The 23,833-nt window shown below is 40.5% G+C and overlaps 1 protein-coding gene across 3 annotated transcripts in view; it reads left to right on the top strand.

Annotated features, from left to right (window-relative positions):
• LOC122934193 (cytochrome P450 2C5-like) overlaps positions 1-23,833 on the top strand; it is a 64,087-nt gene that overhangs the window by 20,474 nt on the left and 19,780 nt on the right. For 2 of the 3 annotated variants that reach the window (XM_044289475.1, XM_044289476.1), the window contains 4 exons: positions 8,858-9,051; positions 13,943-14,105; positions 16,660-16,809; positions 21,976-22,136. In XM_044289475.1, coding sequence (XP_044145410.1) covers positions 8,872-9,051; positions 13,943-14,105; positions 16,660-16,809; positions 21,976-22,136 — 654 coding nt within the window. In that variant the 5' untranslated portion in view covers positions 8,858-8,871. Of the gene's footprint in view, positions 1-2,404; positions 2,449-8,857; positions 9,052-13,942; positions 14,106-16,659; positions 16,810-21,975; positions 22,137-23,833 lie in introns of those variants that run through there. The other variant, XM_044289477.1, reaches the window with a different exon arrangement.

A 23,833-nucleotide genomic window follows, 5' to 3' on the forward strand; every position in this document is an offset into this window, starting at 1 on the left:
TTAAAAATGCTTTTTCAGTTTTTGTTAATAAAAATAAGGTTCTGGAAAAAATTTACAATGAAATTGCGGAACATAGAATTGCTGGCCCTTTCTCTTCCCCCCCTTTTAAAAATTTCAGGATTTCCCCTCTAGGTTTTGTCCCAAAAAAGGAGCCAGGCAGCTTCCGCTTAATCCATAATTTGTCTTTCCCGCTTAATTCTTCCCTAAATGATTCCATTGATAAGGACTCTGCTTCAGTGCATTACGCATCTTTTGATCAGGCTTTGCAATTTTTAAGGAAAGCAGGACCAAAGGCGTTATTAGCTAAAGTAGACATCAAATCCGCATTTAGGTTACTCCCAATTAACCCTTCTGGTTACAATTCTTTAGGTTTTTATTTGGATGGTCTTTACTTTTATGACATGGCATTACCCATGGGTTTTACTTTATCATGCCAATATTTTGAGGCCTTTTCTACTTTCCTGCAATGGATGCTTGAGACTCATTATGTAGGAGGTTATACCATACATTATTTGGACGATTTTTTGTTCATTGGAAATGCCCAGTCTGATGATTGCGCCAATTTATTAAAAACATTTAAAAATATATCCTCATATTTCAATGTCCCTTTAGCTGAGGAAAAAACGGTTTATCCAACTACCTGTATAAAATTCCTGGGCATTGAGATTGATTCGGTTAATATGTTATTTAAGATTTCAGTGGAAAAAATTAATTCTTCATTAAAAAATTTGAAATTTTTATTACAATGTAAAAAGTCCACAGTAAAAATTTTACAGTCAGTCCTGGGTTCTCTAAATTTTATTTCAAGAGTCATTCCTTTAGGCAGGGTATTTTCTAAACGTTTGTATGCATCCATTGCAGGAAAGAAAAAAGCGAATGACCATATCAGGATCACTGCAGCTTTAAAAGAAGACATTAATATTTGGATTCATTTTTTGGAAAATTTTAATGGATGTTCAGTCTGGCAAGAAGAATTTGTCGATTCTGATTCATTAAAATTATTCACTGATGCTGCTGCTTCTGTCGGATATGGTGCATTTTTTAATAAACAATGGTCTGCTGAATCTTGGCCTAGGTCATGGTTGAATAAGCCGTTCATGAAAAACATAAATTTTTTGGAATTGTTCCCGGTTTTAGTTTCTTTGAATATCTGGAAAGATTTCTTCAGAAATAAACGAATCCGTTTATTGTCTGACAATAAGGGTGTTGTTTTTTCTATTAACTGCCTGTCGGCAAAATCTGTCGAGGTAACAACTACGTTAAGATTTATAGTTTTATTATGCTTGGAAAACAATATTTGGCTCAAAGCTAAATACATTGAAGGCAAACAAAATGTAATTGCCGATTCTTTATCTCGGCAGGAATTCCAGATATTCAGGAAGCTAATACCGGATGCAGATTCAGAAGGGATCCAATGTCCACCACAGTTGTGGAAAATAATTCAGTCTTAATTTTAAAATTATTACAAAATGCGCTTGCAAGTAACACTTGGACAGCGTACTTGTCAGCCTGGAAAAATTGGGTGACTTTTTGCAAAGTTAACAATTACAATACTTGGGATTCTACTTCTTCCTCTAGTATACAATTCGTGTTAGAACTAATTAAATCTGGTAAGTCGGGAAGGTATGTTCAAAAAATTCTGTCAGGATTGTCTTACTTTCAAAAATGTTTTAATGTAACTCCCATATCTAATAATTTTTGTATAAAACAATTTATTAAGGGAGTTGACAAGTTGGCTCCAGTTAAAGAAAGGACTATTCCGTTATGCACTGTTTATCTTGCCAAATTTATAAAATATTTACCTGAATTGTGTTCATCTCCTTACGAGTCTTCACTTTTTAGTACTGCATTCATAGTGGCATTTTTTGGAGCTCTCCGAATTTCGGAATTTGCAGCTGAAAAAAGAAATGCAGAAACACCGTTGTATTTATCCGATCTAAAAATTTTCGATAGTAAAGTTTGTTTATTTATTAAGAAGTCTAAAACTGACCAAAAAGGTCTTGGTACTTGGATATCACTAAATAAAATCCAAAATACGGATATTTGCCCAGTTTTGGCTCTAAAAAAGTGGTTAACTTTTCGTTCTAAATCTAGTGGACCATTATTTATGCATGTTGACCACTCCCCTCTAACGAGATACCAATTTAATTATATATTGAATAAATGTAAGTCTCATTTCAATTTAAGTGATGTAAAGCTATCATCTCATTCTTTCCGCATAGGAGCGGCGACATATGCGAACAATATGGGTCTTCGGACTAACATAATAAAGAATCTGGGCAGATGGAATTCTGACAGATTCAAGCTTTATATCAGGCCAGAATTACTTTAAAAAAATGAATTTCTTTGTTTCAGATACCAAGATTATTTGGATTGTGGGGTCTGATTTGGTATCCGAAGCATATAACAGATCGAGGTTGAGGTTTAAATCGGATAACCTCGGTTTGGGTAAGAATATAAAAATATTCTGGAATGGCATTCCGAACTTTAGACTCCGAGATGTGGTAAATATTTGTTCTCAAACTAAGAAAAAATGGCCTGTTCCATCTTTATTAATTCTATATTTAGATGGTAGTGATTTGGGCATTATTAAGACCCATATTTTACTGGAAGAGTATTCATGTAAGTTGAGAGCCCTGCAATTGATTTTGCCAGATACTATGTTGGCAATTTCCGACATAATTTCAAAACGGGAATGGCATTCTACTCATATGCGTTTCCTAGAAAAAATAAAAAAGAGAATTAACAAAAATCTGGAAAAAGTTATGTATTGTTTTAATGGTTTTACTTGTAGGCATTCGGAGTTGGAGGGCTTTCTTCCTGGGCTCTATAATTCTGAAATTCTGATAAGAGTTCTTTATCAGAAATAGGTTTAGACATTTTGAATGTCGGTTTTCAAAATTTAATTGATTTGGCTACGGGGGTTTAGCCATCTAGCTGTGCTGATGGCGAATGGGTAATAGTCGCTCTTTGAGCGGACTAGTTTGGGTCTTAGACAAGGTATTGGATTTAATTGGTTATTATTATTTAATTAATTTGGATTGTCTAAGAATATGAAACGTAAAAACACCGTGGCCTTTAATATACCAAAACAAGTTATTTTAATCAAAAATAAAATATATTATTATTTAATTGACAATTGTGTAAAGTCTTTTTTGTCTGTTTTCATTTTGGTTAGTGGTGGAATATGACACCATGATTCGTCATCATCTGAGACGTGCTGCGATGGTCCTCCTGTGTACTCATCTTGAAAAATAAGTGGTTGGGCATCGGTGTCTCTTCCACTTCTGGTGCAGGGCTAGGTAGATGGCCCTGGGAAACCCTGCTAACAGATTCATCAAAAATCAAAAGAGACTGGGTGGGAGACAATGTGAAGGAACTGGATCCACTGTCAGCAACCCAATCTACTATCGCCTGTACTTGTTCAGGCCTCACCATTCGTAGAGCAGCATTAGGCCCTACCAAATACCGCTGCAGGTTTTGTCGCCTACTCGCACCTGAGGAAGGGGTTTCACTTGTGCGTGTAGCTGGCACAGATCGACCACGTCCTCTCCCTGCAACAGGAGCTCCACCAACAGCACCAAGACCTGGGCCACATCCCCTATTTGACGCTCTCCTCATATTTTTTGAATTTAGGATCTTGCCCTAAATGGGTGTTTAATTAATAGTAGAAAAGAACGACAGTATGTAAAAGAGTGTATCTCACATGGCCTGAACCAGACTAGGCTTAAATAAAAGATTTATTTGCACAAAATGGCTGTATTTCAAATGCCTGATTCAAACCCCTGTATGTAGAGGGGGTATCTTACACGGCCTGAACCTCTGTAGGCCTGAAGTAAATATATCTTTGCACAAAATGGCTGTATTTCAAATGCCTAATTCAAACCCCTATATGTAAAGGGAGTATCTCACACGGTCTGAACCAGTGTAGGCCTGAATTCAATATTGGTGCACCAAATGGTGGTATTTAAAATCTCTGAATGCAACCCAAATGTATTAAGGGTGGATCTCACAATGACATCTGCATCAAAGGCTGCCAACTAAATTAGTTGTGCCTAAATGAGTGTTTGTTTAAAAACTGAACTTGACAGCAGTATATAAGCCTGTAATTTCACACGTGCTGATGCTGCAAGGCCTGAAAATAGTGTTTTCTGTCAAAAGAGTGTGTTTTTCAAAACCCAGAAATTGATGGGTGTATTTCTAGCTTAAATTGCACACTGATTAATCCAGATGCTGTAGATTGCCCAAAAAGTCTTTTTTTTTGCTAACAGAATATGAAAGCTGTATATATTAAACTTGAATTTAACACTTGCAGATCTGTAAAATACTGTTTTTTTTGGGGAAAAAAAAGTTTTTAGAACCCCAGAAAATGATGGGTGTATTTCTACCATAAATTGCACACTGACTAATCCAGATGTTGTAGTTTGCACCCAAAAAAATGGTGATTTGCAATGTCCCAAAAGCTCAGATGCAGTGCTGGTGCACTATGCTTGCATAAAATGTCTGCCGCCACCCACCTAACTAACAGAATTGTAAAAGTTAGTGTTGTTTGGTCAATGAGCTCAGGGCAGGGTAAAACGATAGTGCCCTGCACCCACACAACTATTTGTCTGTAGATCGCAGAGTTAGATTCTCTCCTATTCTCTCCCTGAAATCACAAGTCCAGCAGCATCCTCTCCCTACACTTGTAACAGCAGAGTGACGTGCAGCGCTACATGACTCCAGCTTATATAGAGGCTGGGTCACATGCTGCTCTGGCCAATCACAGCCATGCCATTAGTAGGCATGGCTGTGATGGCCTCTTGGGGCAAGTAGTATGCCACTTGTTGATTGGCTGCTGTGCAGCCTTTCAAAAAGTACCAAGAAAGCGCCGATCGCTGAACCCAAACTTTTACGGAAATGTTCGGGTCCGGGGTCCAAAAATCCTAAAGTTCGGTATGAACCTGAACTTTACAGTTCGGGTTCGCTCAACCCTACTGACAACCGATTATTTCAATTCAGACATAAAACAAGTTTCATGAAGTTCATTCATCATATCACAGCCACATCTATTAGCATTAATCAGTTGAAAAGGGATGTCCACTTTTTTATATTGATGACCTATCCATCAATATCAATTCAGTGGGGGTGCGACACCCGGCACCCCCACAGATTAGCGGTTTGAAAACAGCAGTACTAGTGCTGCCTTCACTTCATTGCTTACATGCCAAGGCTTCGTTCACATCACCGTTCAATCTTTGCATTCTCCTGCCCAGTTTAGGGGCAGAAAAAAGGAAAGGATGATTTGGCACATAACTGAGCCAAATGGAGCCCACGGGCCCCATAGACTATACTGTATGCACAACTTCTCCGCTCCAAAATCTTCTTCTGAGCAGAAACCTAACGGACCCTATTATAGTCTATGGGGCCCATGGGCTCCGTTCGCCTCAGTTATGTGCCGAATACATGCTTTCTGTTTTCCTGCCCCTAAGCAGGGCAGGAGAACGGAAAGGCTGAACGGTGATGTGAACAAAGTCTTACCGTCCCAACTGCAATGGTAAGCAGGTATAATTACAACTTATTGTCTGTTATACCACTGAGGAAGAAACGTAATAGTTTCAAAACGCGTCTGGTAGAAGAAAGGGCAGTGTGAACATTCGATATATAGTGACTAACAAAGATTACAGCTCCAATAAGAAGTTGGCGTCCCGACTGTCCAGATGCGCACCCTTGAGAAGTACGCTCTGAGGAGAGGCTGAGTCGACGGCACACAAGGCAGACAACAGAGTGGAGGCACATACCGGCGGGGATTGTGTGAGTAACACGCAGATGAGTGTAGCAGCGGCTAAATCAGTTCTGACTGAATAAGTGGACACATAGATCAACCGTGACTGTAAGTAACACGTGGTCGCGGTAGCGTTCAATAACCAAACTGGACAACTGGATAAATGCGCAATAACGAAGTTTGTATATATGCAGGTATCGCCAATCACAAATAATATTCTAACTGGACAATATTTAACAATCTAACAAGACGTACAGCAAATACCACATTATGAATGGACATAATCTAACTATTTAAAGGGAGTCTTTTACCTATACTGACCGTTTTAGAACACTAACACCGTTATCAGCATTATAGTCCCCATATGTGAATGCTACTTACTGTTTAGCTGTCCGTCGCTTATTTTCTTTAAAAAATACCTTTATTCAATATGCAAAATAGGTCTGAAGGTGCCTAGGGGCGGCGTTCAAGCGGCCGGTGCCCAGGCCCCTCGGCGCTATTCATCTGAAACCCCTTCCCTTTCACCACTCTGGCCCGCCTTAGGTTCTTCTGATTACCTCCTCCCTTCAGTGTGAAATTCTGCGCCTTATGAGCATCGGCATCAGAGCGTTTATTGTGCATCCACCGGCCCCAACATCCCGATCTAGCCGGCGGCTACTGCCGATGCCCATAATGGGTAATGCTGTATGCAGGCGTGGTGATTCGGATGCACGGCGCAGGCGCGGAATTTCACACTGAAGGGAGGAGGTAATCAGAAGAGCCTTACATCACAAAAAGTGTAATAGCGAGCGATCAAAAAGTCATACACACCCCAAAATAGTGCCAATCAAACAGTCATCTCATCCTAAAAAAATTAGCCCCTACATAAGACAGTCACCCAAAAAATAAATAAAGCTATGGCTTTCAGAATGTGGAGACACTAAAGAATATTTTTTTTTTTATGCTTTGTTATGTAAAACTGAAACAAATAACCCCAAAAAGTTGTCATATTTGGTATTGTCGCGTCCATGACAACCTGCTATATAAAAATAGCACATGATCTAACCTGTCAGATGAATGTTGTGAATAACAAAAAATTACAACGGTGCCAAAACAGCTATTTCTTGTTACCTTGCCTCACAAAATGTATAATATAGAGCAACCAAAAATCATATGTACCCTAAAATAGTACCAACAAAAACTGCCACCCTATCCCGTAGTTTCCAAAATGGGGTAACTTTTTTGGAGTTTCTACTCTAGGGGTGCATCAGGGGGGCTTCAAATGGGACATGGTGTCAAAAAACCAGTCCAGCAAAATCTGCCTTCCAAAAACCGTATGGCATTCCCTTCCTTCTGGGCCCTGCCATGTGCCTGTACAGCAGTATACGACCACATATGGGGTGTTTCTGTAAACTACAGAGTCAGGGCCATAAATATTGTGTTTTGTTTGGCTGTTAACTCTTTATTTGTATCTGGAAAAAATTGATTCAAATGAAAAATCTGCCAAAAAAGTGAAATTTTTGAATTGTTTATCTATTTTCCATTAATTCTTGCGGAACACCTAAATGGTTAACAAAGTTTGTGAATCAGTTTTGAAAACCTTGAGGGGTGTAGTTTGTAAAATGGGGTCATTTTTGGGTGGTTTCTTTTATGTAAGCCTCACAAAGTGACTTCAGACCTGCACTGGTCCTGAAAAAGTTGGTTTTAGAAATGTTCTGAAAAATTTCAAGATTTGCTTCTAAACTTCTAAGCCTTGTAATGTCCCCCAAAAATAAAATGACATTCCCAAAATGATCCAAACATGAGGTAGACATATGGGGAATGTAAAATAATATAAATTTTTGGAGCTATTACTAACTATTATGAAAGTAGAGAAATTGAAATTTGAAAATTAGCTAATTTTTCAAAATTTTTGGTAAATTTGGTATTTTTTTATAAGTAAAAATGAATTATTTTATTTTATTCAATTTTACCAGTGTCATGAAGCACAATCTGTGACGAAAAACAATCTCAGAATGGCCTGGATAAGTAAAAGCGTTTTAAAATTATTCATACATAAATTGACACTGGTCAGATTTGCAAAAAATGGCCTGGTCCTTAAGGTGAAATATGGCCGTGTCCTTAAAGGGAGTCTTTCACCTAATCTGAGCGTTTTATACCGCTCAGATCAGGATATAGACTCTTTAACCCTCATTACGATCATACCTGTCCCTTATGTGTCCCTCGCCCAGATAATGAAAATAACACTTTTTAAACTTATGCAAATTACCTTCTGAAGGTGCCCAGGGGCGGCGTTACTGGGCGATGTGCCCAGAAAAACACACCTCCAGCCGGCGGACGTCACGAGCGGCACCAGAGGACGGCGGGCTGGGAACTGGCCCGCACCTGCGCACTGCTCTGCCCATTATGGGCAGAGGAACATCCTTTCATATTGCGCATGCGCCGGCCAACTAAAGACAGCCGGCCGGCGCATGCGCAATATGAAAGGATGTTCCTCTGCCCATTACCTGGGCAGAGCAGTGCGCAGGTGCGGGCCAGTTCCCAGCCCGCCGTCCTCTGGTGCCGCTCGTGACGTCCGCCGGCTGGAGGTGTGTTTTTCTGGGCACATCGCCCAGTAACGCCGCCCCTGGGCACCTTCAGAAGGTAATTTGCATAAGTTTAAAAAGTGTTATTTTCATTATCTGGGCGAGGGACACATAAGAGACAGGTATGATCGTAATGAGGGTTAAAGAGTCTATAACCTGATCTGAGCGGTCTAAAACGCTCAGATTAGGTGAAAGACTCCCTTTAAGTGGTTAAAGGTTGAGCTCCTTTTAACACAGAACTGCTATTTCTGTATTATACTGTAACTTCTTGCAGGACGTCTGTCCACTTCTTCATTCTGTATCCAAGACTAAGCTCTGTTATACCCTGGTAGACTAAGGATAAAGTGGTGTGGTAGATATGGGGAAGAAGAGTATGGGTGGAGCTGGAGGCTATAACTTGCTTGGTCATTTTCTGCCCCACAGGATTACATAATGCTCAACAGCATTATCTACATAGACAACGGAAATTTAGAAAACACAAGTCATCACTTAATTTTAATGTTAAAACTCTCTCTCCTTCTCAATGTAGATTTGACCATCACCATGTTCAGCGTGGATATTATCACACTTATTCTCTTCCTCCTTATTTTCCTTCTTCTGAGCAAAGTATTTTATAAGAAGGAAAGCAAAAACAAGAATTTTCCACCAGGACCAAACTGCTTACCAATCATTGGGAATATGCATTTATTTGATGTAAAGAACCCTTCCAAAACATTCACCCAGGTAAGGATATCTGAGATAAAAGATTACCCAGGTCTGTGGCCGGTGTAAAAGAGGCCCTAGGCTCAAGCTACAGTATATTATATAACGCAATTATTCCATTTGGTAACAAAAATTTACAAATGTCTTTGTCAAAATTCCACAATTTGGATGCAACTGCAAGCTACTGTATTTTATAATTTGTATGAGTTTTATTGCTATTAGAGATGAGCAAAGTTTTGTAAAATTAGATTCGGCTGCTTCATCGAATAAAAAATAAAAAAACACTTTGTAACGAATTACTTCGTAAGTAGTGCGCGCGATGACAGGGAGTGATGATTGTGCCGCCCACCATTATTGTACTCCTCAGATGCCGTATTCATACATGATTGCAGCGTCTGATATACATAAGTGTGTAAAATTAAAAAACAAACAAAAAAAAAACCTTATCTGATCCATTCGCCCTCGACGGGCCAGCCGCTGCCATCTTGCTTGAAGGTCTGGTGCAAAATCTCACGCAGCCCAAGATGACCTCAACACGCTGGCTTGCGCGGTGAAGTCATACGTCACCTCGCCGGGATTTCGACCATGATCTTCAAGCAAGATGTCGGCAGGCAGCCTGTCTCAAGCAAATGGATGAGGTAAGTATATATATATATTTTTTTTGTTTTTGTACACTATATCAGGTTAAATACATTTGCTACCGGAAGGCACAAAGAAATTAGGCTTCAAAGTGAATCGAATTTATCCTGAAATATGAATCGAAGTCCACTTCATTCACTTTGATTCACCCATCCTTAATCACTATAATTGGGGCAAAGGTCAGAAACTAGTAAACCTGGGCAGATGTTAGAGCCTATTGATCTCAGGGAGGCTCAGAGTAATATGATTAAATATAATCTAAGTGACTATCATTCAAATTAGAGAAGGAGGCACTGGGCAACAATACTGGTGAAGCAACAGCGCACCAAACAGGGTACCCCCGTTCATGGTGCACCATAAACCTTATTTGAATAAACAGAAAAGGAATAGAATCAAAATGTAACCCAAATTATTACAAAAATTCATACTGTATTGAATCAGAATGTTTGGCGAGAATATTTGAAGAGGAGAACACAAGTATGGTCTCCGCCATTTTTCAAGCAGTTTTGATATGGGTGGAGTCAATTTGGGTGAGACCCAAATCAAATTTCCGGAAATTTGCTGATCACTAAAGGGTATGCATATCTACAGATTAGAGGACCAGATTTTCCCATGAAAATTATGATTGTTTCAAGGCACCTACCCTTCATGGCGGTATGCTTACTCTGAAACTGGGTGACAGACTACCTTTAAACCGATATTCCCATCACAGACATTCATAGCATATCCACAGGAGATGCCCTACAGTAAATATCTGATAGATATGGGATCCAGAACCCGCCTATCTTTGGAATGGAGCCCTCCAACTTAGAGTCCCACTTGGATGTGATTGCCAGATGTGGTCGGCACTATGGAGTCTGACATCAACTTATGTCCTACTACTGTATTAAATAGTTCCCTGAAGGTACTGAAAATGTTCCTTGTTAGACCCCTTTCACACGAGCGAGTTTTCCGCGCTGGTGCAATGAGTGACGTGAACATATAGCACCTGCATTGAATCCTGACCCATTCATTTCAATGTGTCTGTTTACATGAGCGTTTTTTTTTCACGCATCAGTTCTGCGTTACGTGAAAAACGCAGCACGTTCTATATTCTGCGTTTTTCACGCAGCCCAGGCCCCATAGAAGTGAATGGGGCTTCAGTGAAAAACGCACGGTATTTTAAGATCATATGAGTGCGGGACAATAGTCCCGCAGGCGGTATGACGTCCACAGCATCATTGTAATCTATGATGCTGTGTGCTCCCGTGTGCCCAATCAATACCACTCCGGGACATATGGCCCGCTCACGAACCGTATATCTCGGAAGGCATATGGGCGTGTGCAAGAGGCCTTAGGCAGTGAAGGAAGAAAATCAGTGACTGCATTCTTCCTTCATCTCACAGGAAGAACAGGTACAATTATAGGAGATCTATCATGTGAGGACACCACCAAACAGCTTCTAATATCTCAGCTTCCTGAACCCTTCTGAGGCATACATTCAGTTTGTTGCACTAGCTTGTCTTAATACCCTGGCCAAGGCTGAGTGGATTGTTGGCAAAACCTTAGCACCCTTGCCACATTCCTTGACACTTACCCCCTGAGTGGGGTAAGCGAATACTGTAGTTAATAGTAGTGATGTCCTTGCGGTTCACCCGGCGGTCGGATTGCGGCGAACTTTGCTCGTTCGCGATTCGCCGAACATGCGATCATATGGAGATATTCGCGCCATAATCTTTTACATTGTGAAGAACTTTGACCCATGACACATTCATCAGGTGGTACAGGACAGCCAATTGAAAAGTTTCAGCACATGGACATACCCCCTACCTTAGAAATAAACCCGATATGGCCGCCATTTTACATTCAGTCTTTTGTCAGTTTAGGGAGAGGTTGCTGTGTGGAGCAGGGACAGGCTGTTTTGATTGGGTGACTAAAATAATAGATGGAGGAGGTGCAGTAGACATCGCTTATCTGGACTTTAGTAAGGCTTTTGATACTGTCCCACATAGAAGGCTTATCAATAAATTGCAGTCTTTGAGCTTGGACTCCCACATTGTTGAATGGATTAGGAAGTGGCTGAGGAACAGGCAACAGAGGGTTGTAGTCAATGGAGTATATTCAGACCATGGTCTTGTTACCAGTGGGGTACCTCAGGGATCTGTTCTGGGACCCATATTGTTTAATATCTTTATCAGCGAAATTGCAGAAGGCCTCAATGGTAAGGTGTGTCTTTTTGCTGATGACACAAAGATTTGTAACAGGGTTGATGTTCCTGGAGGGATACACCAAATGGAAAAGGACTTAGGAAAACTAGAGGAATGGTCAAAAATCTGGCGACTAAAATGTAATGTTGATAAGTGCAAGATAATGCACCTGGGGCGTAAAAACCCAAGAACAGAATATAAAATCAGTGATACAGTCCTAACCTCAGTATCTGAGGAAAGGGATTTAGGGATCATTATTTTAGAAGACTTAAAGGTAGGCCGACAATGTCATAGAGCAGCAGGAAATGCTAGCAGAATGCTTGGATGTATAGGGAGAGGCATTACCAGTAGAAAGAGGAGGTGCTCATGCCGCTCTACAGAGCACTGGTGAGACCTCATTTGGAGTATTGTGCTCAGTACTGGAGACCATATCTCCAGAAGGATATTGATACTTTGGAGAGAGTTCAGAGAAGATCTACTAAACTGGTACATGGATTGCAGGATAAAACTTACCAGGAAAGATTAAAGGACCTTAACATGTATAGCTTGGAAGAAAGACGAGACAGAGGGGATATGATAGAAACTTTTAAATACATAAAGGGATTCAACAAGGTGAAAGAGGAGAAAATATTTAAAAGAAGAAAAACTGCTACAAGAGGACATAGTTTTAAATTAGAGGGGCAAAGGTTTAAAAGTAATATCAGGAAGTATTACTTTACTGAGAGAGTAGTGGATGCATGGAATAGCCGTCCTGCAGAAGTGGCAGCTGCAAATACAGTGGAGGAGTTTAAGCATGCATGGGACAGGCATAAGGCCATCCTTCATATAAGATAGGGCCAGGGGCTATCCATAGTATTTAGTATATTGGGCAGACTAGATGGGCCAAATGGTTCTTATCTGCCGACACATTCTATGTTTCTATGTTAGAGACAAAAACGCTATAAAATAGGTCCACAAAAGTCCTTTTAAGGACCGGTATAGGTGTACTATTGATAGGTGTGCAGTACAGAGGGGTGTAATACACTTATAATATACTTTCTAACATACAAAGCATATTATAGTTGATTTGTATTGAGCAGTTCTGCAGCGATACTGCAGCTACACAGAGTGACAAACGCATTTAGAAAAAATAATTATAACTGGTGTGATAGACCAGTTGCCCCCCCAAAAAACTGATAAAAGCAGAGTGTTATATACCAATAACATACTTTCTATATAGTGCATTTGGCTACTGCAGCATTTGTTTGCGGTTTTGCTGCGTTCCCTCTGCTACACACAGTGACAAACGGTATTGTAAAAAATAATTATAACTGGTGTGCGCATGCGCGTACGCAAAAATTATATTGCCGATATTTTGCATTGAGAAAAATAAGGAATGGAGATTGCAAATTTGAATAATACATCTAATACATCTGGTATGTCACTGTCCATGTTGTGGGACTATTTGTGCACTTCTAGTAATTATTTCTTGGCTGCAAATATGAGCTGAAGGTTTTTCTGGTTCTCCTGCCATTAAAATGAATGGGACCCGCCGCGAACTTGCGGTTCGCGAACATTTGATCCCGTCTCGGCAGATGTTCGTCCATCACTAGTTAATAGTATTTACAGCTGAATTTTCAGGTTTTGAGTGGAATTTCACTACTACTATATACTGTGCATCAGTAGTATCAGTAATAATTTATTAGTAAAAGTAAGGCCTCATGCACACGGCCGTTGGTCAGCCGTTCCGTGCATTTGGGACCGCAATTTTCAGTCCCCAATGCATGGGCAACATCAGTGTGGATTCCGTAGACAGATCCAGACCCATTCAACTTGAATGGGTCCGTGATCCATCCGCACCACAAAAAAGTAACACATGCCCTACTTTTTTGCTTTGCAGAGGCACGGAGAGAAACCCTATTGAAGCACTCCGCTGTACTCCGGGCCTTCCGGATTGGAGACCCATTCAAGTGAATGGCTCCACATCCGTGATGGGGGATGAACACAGCATGAGCTGTGTGCATGAGCCCTAAATCATTAAATATTTAATATTATACTTATTATTATTATTATATTTATTATATTTTATTCTTCATTTCATTTTACAGCTGAGCAACAGGTTTGGCCCAGTGTTCAGTGTCCAATTAGGAATGCAGAAGGTTGTGGTTTTGTATGGATATGATGCGCTAAAGGACGCTTTTGTCAACCATGCTAATGAATTCGCCGACAGAGCTGACATACCGATATTTACCGAAACATCAAATGGACATGGTAAGAATAAGCTAACAATAACCCTGTTACCCATTGTGACAGCAGAGCCCGCATGATCACTCATAGAAGGGCAACTGTGATTGACAGCCATGGGCAAGTACAATGTCAAAGAAAAGACTAATCTGAGCATTTTACCCTTTGAAATGATTCTCTACTTTGTGAAAGTTCTTATTTACTAGAAGGTTCCTTTGACAATAATCTGTTCATAAAGTTTCTCGCTATTGGGACCTTCATCTATGGGGAGACCTTGCAGTAAGGAGGAGTCGGGCTAGTGCTCGGTTTCCTCTTCAAGATTACATTGCGGGTCGCCTCATTTGTAATTACACTGTGGTGCAATGTAATATTGAAGTGGGAGCAGGGCTCACACAAGCACTGCCTCCTCTTTACCCACTGCACAACCTCTTTAACCACCTAGCAGTTTTCCTGAGCTCAGCTGGTCTTGTGGGAGAAACACTTAACTGTTCTGCCAGAGCCCAGCTTGGGCAGAAGGTGGAGGGGAATCTAGTTTATGATTTATTATTTATTTATTTTACGCACTTATATGGCGCTGACATATTGCACAGCTCTTTACAGACATTGGAATCAAGCTGTCCCCAATGAGGCTCACAATCTAAGTCTAATGTCTTTTAAGTGTGGGAGGAAACCGGAGTACCCGGAGGAAACCCACGCAAACACAGGGAGAACATATAAACTCCATGCAGATATTGTTGTTGGTCGGATTAGCTGCTCATATCTCTGGATAGGTAGCATCTAGAGACTTTCCAGGCTTTCATACAAGATCAAAATAATAGCATTAGCACAAGATAAGCAGGAGATATTGCTGTTAGAAAGCGAGTCAGGAATAAAACCTGATTTTACTTTTAGCTGCATTTATTGCATCCCGATTTCTAACACTGATATATCTTCCCGTGTAGTGAAGATAATGCTGGTATCTTTGTATTCTGGTATTGTTTGAAAGCTTGGAATGTCAGCTTTCAGACAATACAATGATTTCTAACAGTGATATCTTCAGGTTTTTTTGTGCTAATGCTGTCCTTTTGGTATCGTATGAAATCCTGGAATGTCTCCAGCTGCTACCTATGCAGAGATATGAGCAGCTAAAGCAGCAGTTGGGGAGCTGACAGTCTGCAGGAGGAAAGGAAAAAAAATATAGAAATATGACATTATCATCATTGCACTGACCCACATAATAAGGTTTTGTTATTTATAACGCACAGTGTACACCATAAATAAATGCCACAAAATAATGTTAACCCCGTCCCGACTTCCCATTGGGTAGATACGTCCTATCTGCACATGCCTCGTGCAGATAGCATACAGTATATACACATTTAGGCAGCACTTTAATTCCAGCACTGATCAGCGTTGGGATTAAAGCTCCAGCAATCTAGCAGGAGCAGGTTGTGTCCCGGCTGTAAGACACATCGGGGACCCTGAGAAGAAGACAGGAGCAGATTATTACCGCTTCTGCCTTCTCCTGTGCCGAGAAGAGAGCGCTGAACGAGCGCAGGTATGGAGAGCAGGATGCGACAGTGCCGCTTCTTCTGCTAGTCACAGCGGTCATGTGACCGCCGTGGGTGTCTGGGACAGGAACAGTTCTGCAGGGTCTAAGGCAGGCATCCTCAAACTGGAGGAACTGTAACAGATTCCTCCAGCTGTTACAAAACTACAACTCCCAGCATGCCCGAACAGCCTACAGGTATCAGCCTACAGCAGGGCATTGTGGGAGTTGTAGTTTTACAACAGCTGGAGGGCCACAGTTTGAGGATGCCTGGTCTAAGGAGACCCTAATCAACTCTGGCTGTGTGCAATGCCCCACATGGGGCTGTTTTACCCTGTTACCCCAGTTACAGTGAAAAAAAATAAAGGTAAAAGTCAGTGCTCTCCTGAGGTCTTTTAATGACCTTCTGAGGGACATATTATGTGCCAAAATTAAATTAAAATATAAGAAAAAAATACAAATAAAAAATGTAATTTTCTTTTTTTAATGCAATCACTAACAGAAACCATCACCATAGTCACCCCATTTGTTCAAACCTATACATGTTACATGAAAATGATTGCCACAAAATAGTAAACCCATATCAATTATGAATTTTTGTGTCAATTATTTACAAACATGTGAGGGGTGGACTGACTTTTGTTAGATACTTTATATACCCCAAAATAGTTCCTAAAAAGTCTACAACTAATCTTGCAAAATAAAAATAAAGAAATTTAGAAGGAAAAAAATTAAAAGGTTAATGAAGGGGGAAAGTGTTGCTGGTCCTTAAGGCTAAAATTAATTACTTCACTAAGGGGTTAAAAATGCAGTTGTGTCCCCTAAGTTGTTTGCCAACAAGATTTACTTCAGGCAAATCTACAATAAAAAAAAGTGACATTTTTGGGAGGGTTTTTCCAATTTTAATGTGATTATTAGGAGGTTAATTCACCTTATGTTAAATGGCCATATCATAATAAACCGTCATATAGTAGTGTATACCACTTAATTAACTTCCTCTAACCCAGCATCCAATAATCCGGAATAACACTATTTACATTCTCCTTTTTCAAGGTATTGTCTTTTCTAATGGCGAAAACTGGAAAGTAATGAGAAGATTTACTCTTTCAAAGTTGAAAGACTTTGGAATGGGGAAGAAATCTTTAGAAGATCGGATAAATGAAGAATGCGACTCATTAGTACAGACATTTAAGTCATATGGAGGTGAGATGTTCCATGTACAATGCACAATATTATAATATCAATATTTTTATATCATTATATAACGTCATAGACCCAACTAACTGCTACAATAACAGTTCATGACCGCCGATGTCTTGTGTGCACAGGTGCCAGCTTCCTGTGTGTGAATTAGGACTTGTATTCATTGTACCTCTATCTTCAGCACTGCTAGGGTTAAACTTACTGTGAGGTGCTGCATGGCCAAACTACAGTCACCTTCCAGGCCACCCCTAGTGTGCCCAAAACCTGCTTTTGAAACCTCTCCAGGTAGTATGAAACTAAGGCCCCCCTTAGCAGTTCACCAGACCGCGCTGCAAGGCAGGATGGACTTGGCTGCTAAGGACCCAAGATACACCTGCTTCAGATATCAGATTACTGGTGCCGACATACTGGTAGCAGAACTGTCAGGATTACCAGGTAAGTACAAGAAGCACCACGCCATGTCCGCCATAATCCAGGCTTAAGCTTGATAAAGGGCAACGTATCAGGGCCTAAAACGTTGCACCAGCCGTAAATGCTATCGTGTGTACTACTGTACGAATAAAGCTTAAATAGCAACTTCATCTGGTGTGCCGTCTCCGCCATCTTTTGTAAAAAATGTATACAAGACTCATTGGGTGGAAGGAATTGATTGGAGACGTGCACCCACGAAAGCCCTATACTAACCCCAATTAGTGCAGCAAGATGTAATAGAATAGCTCCTATTACCCAGGCTTTACACTTTCCTGTTGGACCCTGCTCTCTCCCTACAGTGTGGATAATGCCTCCCTATCCTTTCCTTACACTATGAATAATCTTTCCCTGAACTGCTCAATAGTTTTGTTTTTTTGTGTGAATAAAGTCTTTTCTAAACTCTCCCTAGCGCCTGTAACATCTTTCCCTGCACTAAGTTCACTGTAAAATGGCAGAGACCGTTTTTTTTTTATAGGGCTGTGACATCACTGGAGCTTGCTATCTGCTGATTGGCTGTCTGCATGCCATTGTGGGTGCTCCCTCGTTCCCGGGGTTCTTACTTTCACTTTGTACAGTAACATGTGCAGCAGCTATTTTAGAAAAAATTATGATTTGTTACCACGAAGCGGGAGGAAATTCTCGCTTTGGAAGTAATCAAATTTTGTCAACTTCAATTTGCTCCTCTCTTATTGCCACAAATAAAAGGAAATCCAGGTACAAGACAAAGTCAATGCCAGGAGAGTCAATGTGAGCAGAATCAGCAGCAAGAGATAATCCAAAAACAAGCCACAGGTCAAAACCAGAGAAAACTGCAGTATTCCCGCAGTACAGAGCCTAGACAAACAAATCGCTCTATATTTGGACACAGAGACTGAAACCTGATTGGCTCGGTTTCTAGTCATAGTGACAGGTCATGCAACTGATGCTTGTCTGGTCAGCATAGCAACCCTCCCAGATGGACTCTGCATAGCAATACGAGGAGACAATGGCTATGTTAAATTGCTAATCAGCTGCTCCTCATAATTGTGTTGATTACCTAATTTCATGGTCTGTGCAATGCATTTTCTAGTTAGAGCCTGCATCGTAGCTATTATCCAATTGTCTGACTATGCACCTGACCTGTACCTGTTCACCATACTTTTCCTGTGAGTCCTGCCTTGACATTTGGTCTGTTTTAAGGATTTTCATGTACTCTGCCTGATCTCTGCCTGTTTCTTGACTTCTTATATTGCCTTTTCATTCAGTGTTACACACATCAGGACTATTCCAAGAGGTAGCGACCTGGTGGCTCCTGTGCAGTGAAGTCCAGATCCCTGTAAGGGTAACTGCCAGGGGGACTGCCATGATAACACCCTTAGGTCTAGCTCAAAATCAAACTGGTTGGTTGGCACAGTGGTTCTACAACCATTGTTCGTAACACTAATATGTAAGGAATGTCCTTTATGCGTTTGCTAGTCAGGTATATATTCCTATGCACTACATTTAGTCCTCCACTGGGCTTTCTGTTGGGGGTACTGTATATGTTTAAACCTCCCAAAACAGGATTGAAATGTATAAAATAAAGTTTGCATTCACTTCAGTGACGCAATGGGAGTCCAAAGGATATATTAGTTTTTTTTTTTTTTGCATGTGGTTTGAGGAGTGATAGAGAGCCTAATATGAGGTACACACTTCACCAGCTTGTTCACATCTTGTTACTGGCCTCCAGTTACTGAATTCATTGGGAAAAGCTTCCAACATGCACTTCCGACAAAGGCCATACACCGCTATCTGTCATCCGTATGCGCCCATGTAAAAAAAAAAAAAAGTATACTGCATACTAAGGATTTTTTAATGGATACCATTTCATGGAATACCATAGTCTACTGCACTAGTCTATAATTTTTATTTCTGTATACCGGCATATACTGGCCCGATACATGGCAAAAATACATTCTTTTGGACTCCATTGCCTTATGGACATTCATGAATACATCGATGGTTTTTCCTAGTGTACAGGCTACTGTGATGTGAACATATCTTAAACTGACACCTACTATATGCAGTACAACAATACAGATGTGCTGTAAGGATTGCATCTGAGTTCATTGAGTTTAAGAGATTATGCACATGGCCAGTAGATGAAGGTCATACGGCACCCTAGTATGTAGCCATGTGACAGCTGCGTTTTGCCATGGAGGCTTAAGTGCCTTATGTATGGATATATTCTCCCCTAGATGTAATGCCTCCTTATACCTCCCTACATGTGACTTTTGTTTTTCTCTTGGATTAGTTTGGGACAAAACTCTTTGGAGCAGATTTACATGTCACTGTTTTACACCAGTTTTATGGGTATGAAACACCAGTCTTTATAAACTCCCCCCTTTATCTCTGCATGAAATCAGGAGCTTATAAAGGTACAGTACATGATTATTTCTCTGTGGAAGCCTCAAGTTGAAGGGGTTGTCCGGCCTAGGATCCGACAACTTCAGTAGCCGAAAGGTGTTCCCCATTTAAAAAAACAACAAAAAACTCTCACCTGTCCACAGTACTGCTGTTCCAGTACCTCTGTCCTGTCCCCATCCACTTCCAGTCACAACAGGACCAGAAGTGGCTTTGCGCCATGACCACTGCAGCCAATGGAAACATGATCTTAAATGGCACATCATTGCTAGGGATGCGCTGATGGCATGCTGTTCAAGCACATGTGACCGCTAAGATCACACCAATGATAGGACTAAGCCACTTCCGGTCTGGTCTGGACAACAATGCACATCTTCCTACCACTACGGTTGTCAGCTTCTAAGCCGGACAACCCTCTTAATATGTCACCCATAGCTGTCTGGGTTAATACTGTAACTTCGTACGGCATTATACAAAGGTTGCTAACAAATGTAAAAAAAAAAGTGACTTATGGTAGTGGGCCAGTCTCCAAAAAAATCATTGCTTCTAAGAAAAGAATATAATCATATGGTGACACATCCAGAGCCTACCCAGGCTATGTGCAACACGTACATGGCTCTAATTTGTGCATGAGGCCTAAGGAGTTATGCTGGTATTGTTGGTGGTAATATCCAGCACTATAAGGAAAGAGATCGGCAAACTATTATAATTGCAAATAGTTCCATCTAGTAGCTTGTCATTATAATACTTTTCGAAAAGAGGTTAGTGACTGTAAGAGCAACTAACGGCATAGACTATACCATATTGCACATTGTTTTCTATTTCCTCATTTTACATAATGTTAAATTTTTTTTTTTTTTAAGTGTTCTTGCATGGCAAGACCACTTACTGTTATCTTACATATATATTCTTATTATTATAGCCAAATTTTCCACCCTAACTCCTCCCACAGTTTTTACACTACATAGACAGTAATATACCGAAACGTGTGGCTTGTTCCCGATTGGTGTGCTATTACTTTGTGGAATGTTTCGCCGAATGGTTCACAAAATATTGGCGTTTTTGTGGCAAAATAGGTCCCATAGGAATGAATGGCGGAATGTTCAAAACTAGAGTGGGAGCTGACAAAAGCTAAAGTGGGAGCTGAAAAATCAGGACATGATTTTTAAACTGCCACCACTCCCTCATTTTCAAGCCCACCTACACAAATCTTATATCAAAACGTTCAGCTATCCCTGCTGCCACTAAAAATGTCAGACGGCTAAGCCATAGTCCTGATAGTTTTCACAATATGACCATTTGTTTGCAACCTACACCGCCCATTGACATTCATTGAAATTCCACTCTAGGCAATTTCTAAACTGCGACTGTGCCTCCATTTTTAATATTTCAGAGACATACTATGCAAAATGTAGGTCTGTGTCTTGTGATTCTCACAATATAAAGCTCTTCGCTGTAGGATTTATAATTTTTAAACTACAACCGTTTGAAGATGGCAACCACCAGTGAAGTGAGCAAGTTGGAGCAGTTTGTTTTTAACCGCTCTTCTCTGCCCTTGCTGCAGAGTGAGTTGCCATAGGAACCCAGGTGTGTGAGTAGCCAGGAGAGTGACAAAAGCTAGAGTGTGAGCTGAAAAATCAGGTCATGATTTCAAAACTGCCACCACTCCCTCATTTTTAAGCTCACCTACGCAAATCGGCTGTTAATGTTTTTATAAATGTATGTTTTAATGTAACTGTGAAGCACTTTGGGCAACAACATTGCAATTAAATGTGCTATATAAATAAATAAAAGTTGAAATGCATTTCTCCCTCTATCAAGCTTGTCATGTGCACTAAATTTGATCAATCAATTGGTTAGTGTGATGTTTACTATCTTTACTCACTCCAAACACTCCACACAGTTACTCTACCTACTCCATAAAGTTACTATGCCCAGTCCAACCTTTCCACAGTTACTCCAGATACTCCACCGAGTTACTCTGCCCACTCCAGTTGTAGACTACTAATGGAGGCAAGAACACTTCACACAATTTCCCCAGAAATTGTAACTTTTCTAGTTACTATTGTTCTTTTAAGCTGCTAGTGTTGAAGTGTCTATCACAATTTTAACCAAGATACTGTATAAATATACCACACTATTCATTGAATTCAATGGGGCTAAGTGTGGGAACAACCATTGCCTCAGGTCCCCGACAACTGACATTCCCACTAATGTCCTGACATTGATCCATATGTTATTAGAAGATCCACCATATTATCTAATATGATACACAATATCACAGTACACCTCTGTCCTATGTTGTTTTTCTAGGGCAGCCGTTTGAGAACACGACCATCATTAACACTGCTGTGGCTAATGTCATTGTGTCTATATTACTTGGCCACCGATACGATTATGGAGATCCAACGATCCTTAAACTCATGAGATTAGTCGATGAAAACTTTAAGCTGCTGGGTAGCCCAATGATCACGGTAAGTCCTACATAATACAGAATTCACGTCACAAGCTGCCATGACAGTCATCAAATGAGAATACAATCCACCAGTGGTGTCTTTAGGCCCTGATACTAAGCGCATGTGCCCAAGGTGTTTTTCCCTGTGTCTCATTTGCCCCTGTACCAAAGATCATCCCTTTCAATTCTTACAAAACATCACCCTAGGATACCCCCTCGCAAATGCACCAAGATCGCAAGATAGGAGAATTTTTTTTTTTAAAAGAGAACATAAGCAGATAACTAAGCCAGATAAAACAAGTCCTTACATATAACAGTCAGGAGAAGATGCTGGAAGCTGTAATTCACTTTCTATGATGAGGACAGGAGTTTCTTCAGGGTTTATGTGTAATATACATAATATACCAGACAAATAAAATGACTAAGTTGTCCTCACCTGCCATCCAAAGGAGCAGCTCATCCTAGTGCAGACAAAGAGCTGTACAGAACAGTCAATACAGGGGTTTTGCCAGTGAAATGACCATGTTGGTTGGTTGGATCAGAGTGTGAGTTTAGTTTCAACTTACTATGGCTCAGGAAAGACCATTACAAGTTGAAAATATTGTATCCTGAGGCCATTGTATCTTGAGGGACCACTGTATATTGCTCCTATATATACAGTCCCCTAACAATAATAATACATTCATATGAATCACGCTCTTCAACTCCCCCTAGTGGTAGCTACTGGCAAGATTTTTTATAAACTGTATACTGCTCACTCCATTCTCTGAGGTGAACCAAGCAGACCCAATCAGAAATGAAGGGGCAGAGTTATTAGCTGAGTGCTTCTGCCCCTTAAAATTGGCAATCAGGGAGTGTCTCAACAATTGGACCTCCACCGATCAAAACTTTTAACGTATCATAAGTTTTTATTATATGCAGGAAAATCAAATCTCCTGAGAAGTGGGCTCACCCCTGTCAGAGGCGGGTGCTCCACTTTTAGGCAGGGGTAGCTGAGGGACATCTGAGGGACAGATGAAATTGTGCCCCAACCTAAGTAGCATCGGACAACATTTGACCCCACTTTTATCAGTCATGAGTATGACCATGTTTGATAGAAACATGTTATGCTGATGCGTTCATCTCAGGAGAATGTTTTAACCACAGTTTATTAAAGGTGAACATTTATCCATGCTGTATATTTCCTTTTATATATACAAATGCTCTTCTCCGACAGTCTGACAGTTCACCATCCTGTATAAAAGGACATGGTACAATTGTGTGCACTTTGGCCCCAGCTCAGGTGTTGTCTTACCTTTTTGGTATAACCACTACAATTATGTGATGTGACCATGTGTTTGGGCATCAAGTCAGGGTTTTATTAGGTGATTTTTGGATCCATATCTTTTTTTACATTTGTTACATATTTTGTGTTCAATAAAAGTTGTCTATAAAATAATATTATCCTGAGAGTTCGGGCTCATGCATATTCTGCAAATTGAGGATCCGCAAAACACGGATCCCGACTGTGTGCATTCCACATTTTACGGAATATCCGGCCCCTAATAGAACAGTTCTATCCTTGTCCATAATGCGGACAAGAATAGCACATGTTCTATAATTTTGAAGACGGAATTGAACAGGTGTGTGGATGCGGACAGCGTGGCCCTATTGCGTGGTTCACATCTTTTGTGGCCCTATTGAAGTGAATGGGTCCGCATCCGAACCCCAAAAAAT

The sequence above is a fragment of the Bufo gargarizans genome, chromosome 4 (genome assembly GCF_014858855.1).
Source record: "Bufo gargarizans isolate SCDJY-AF-19 chromosome 4, ASM1485885v1, whole genome shotgun sequence".
NCBI lineage: Eukaryota > Metazoa > Chordata > Amphibia > Anura > Bufonidae > Bufo > Bufo gargarizans.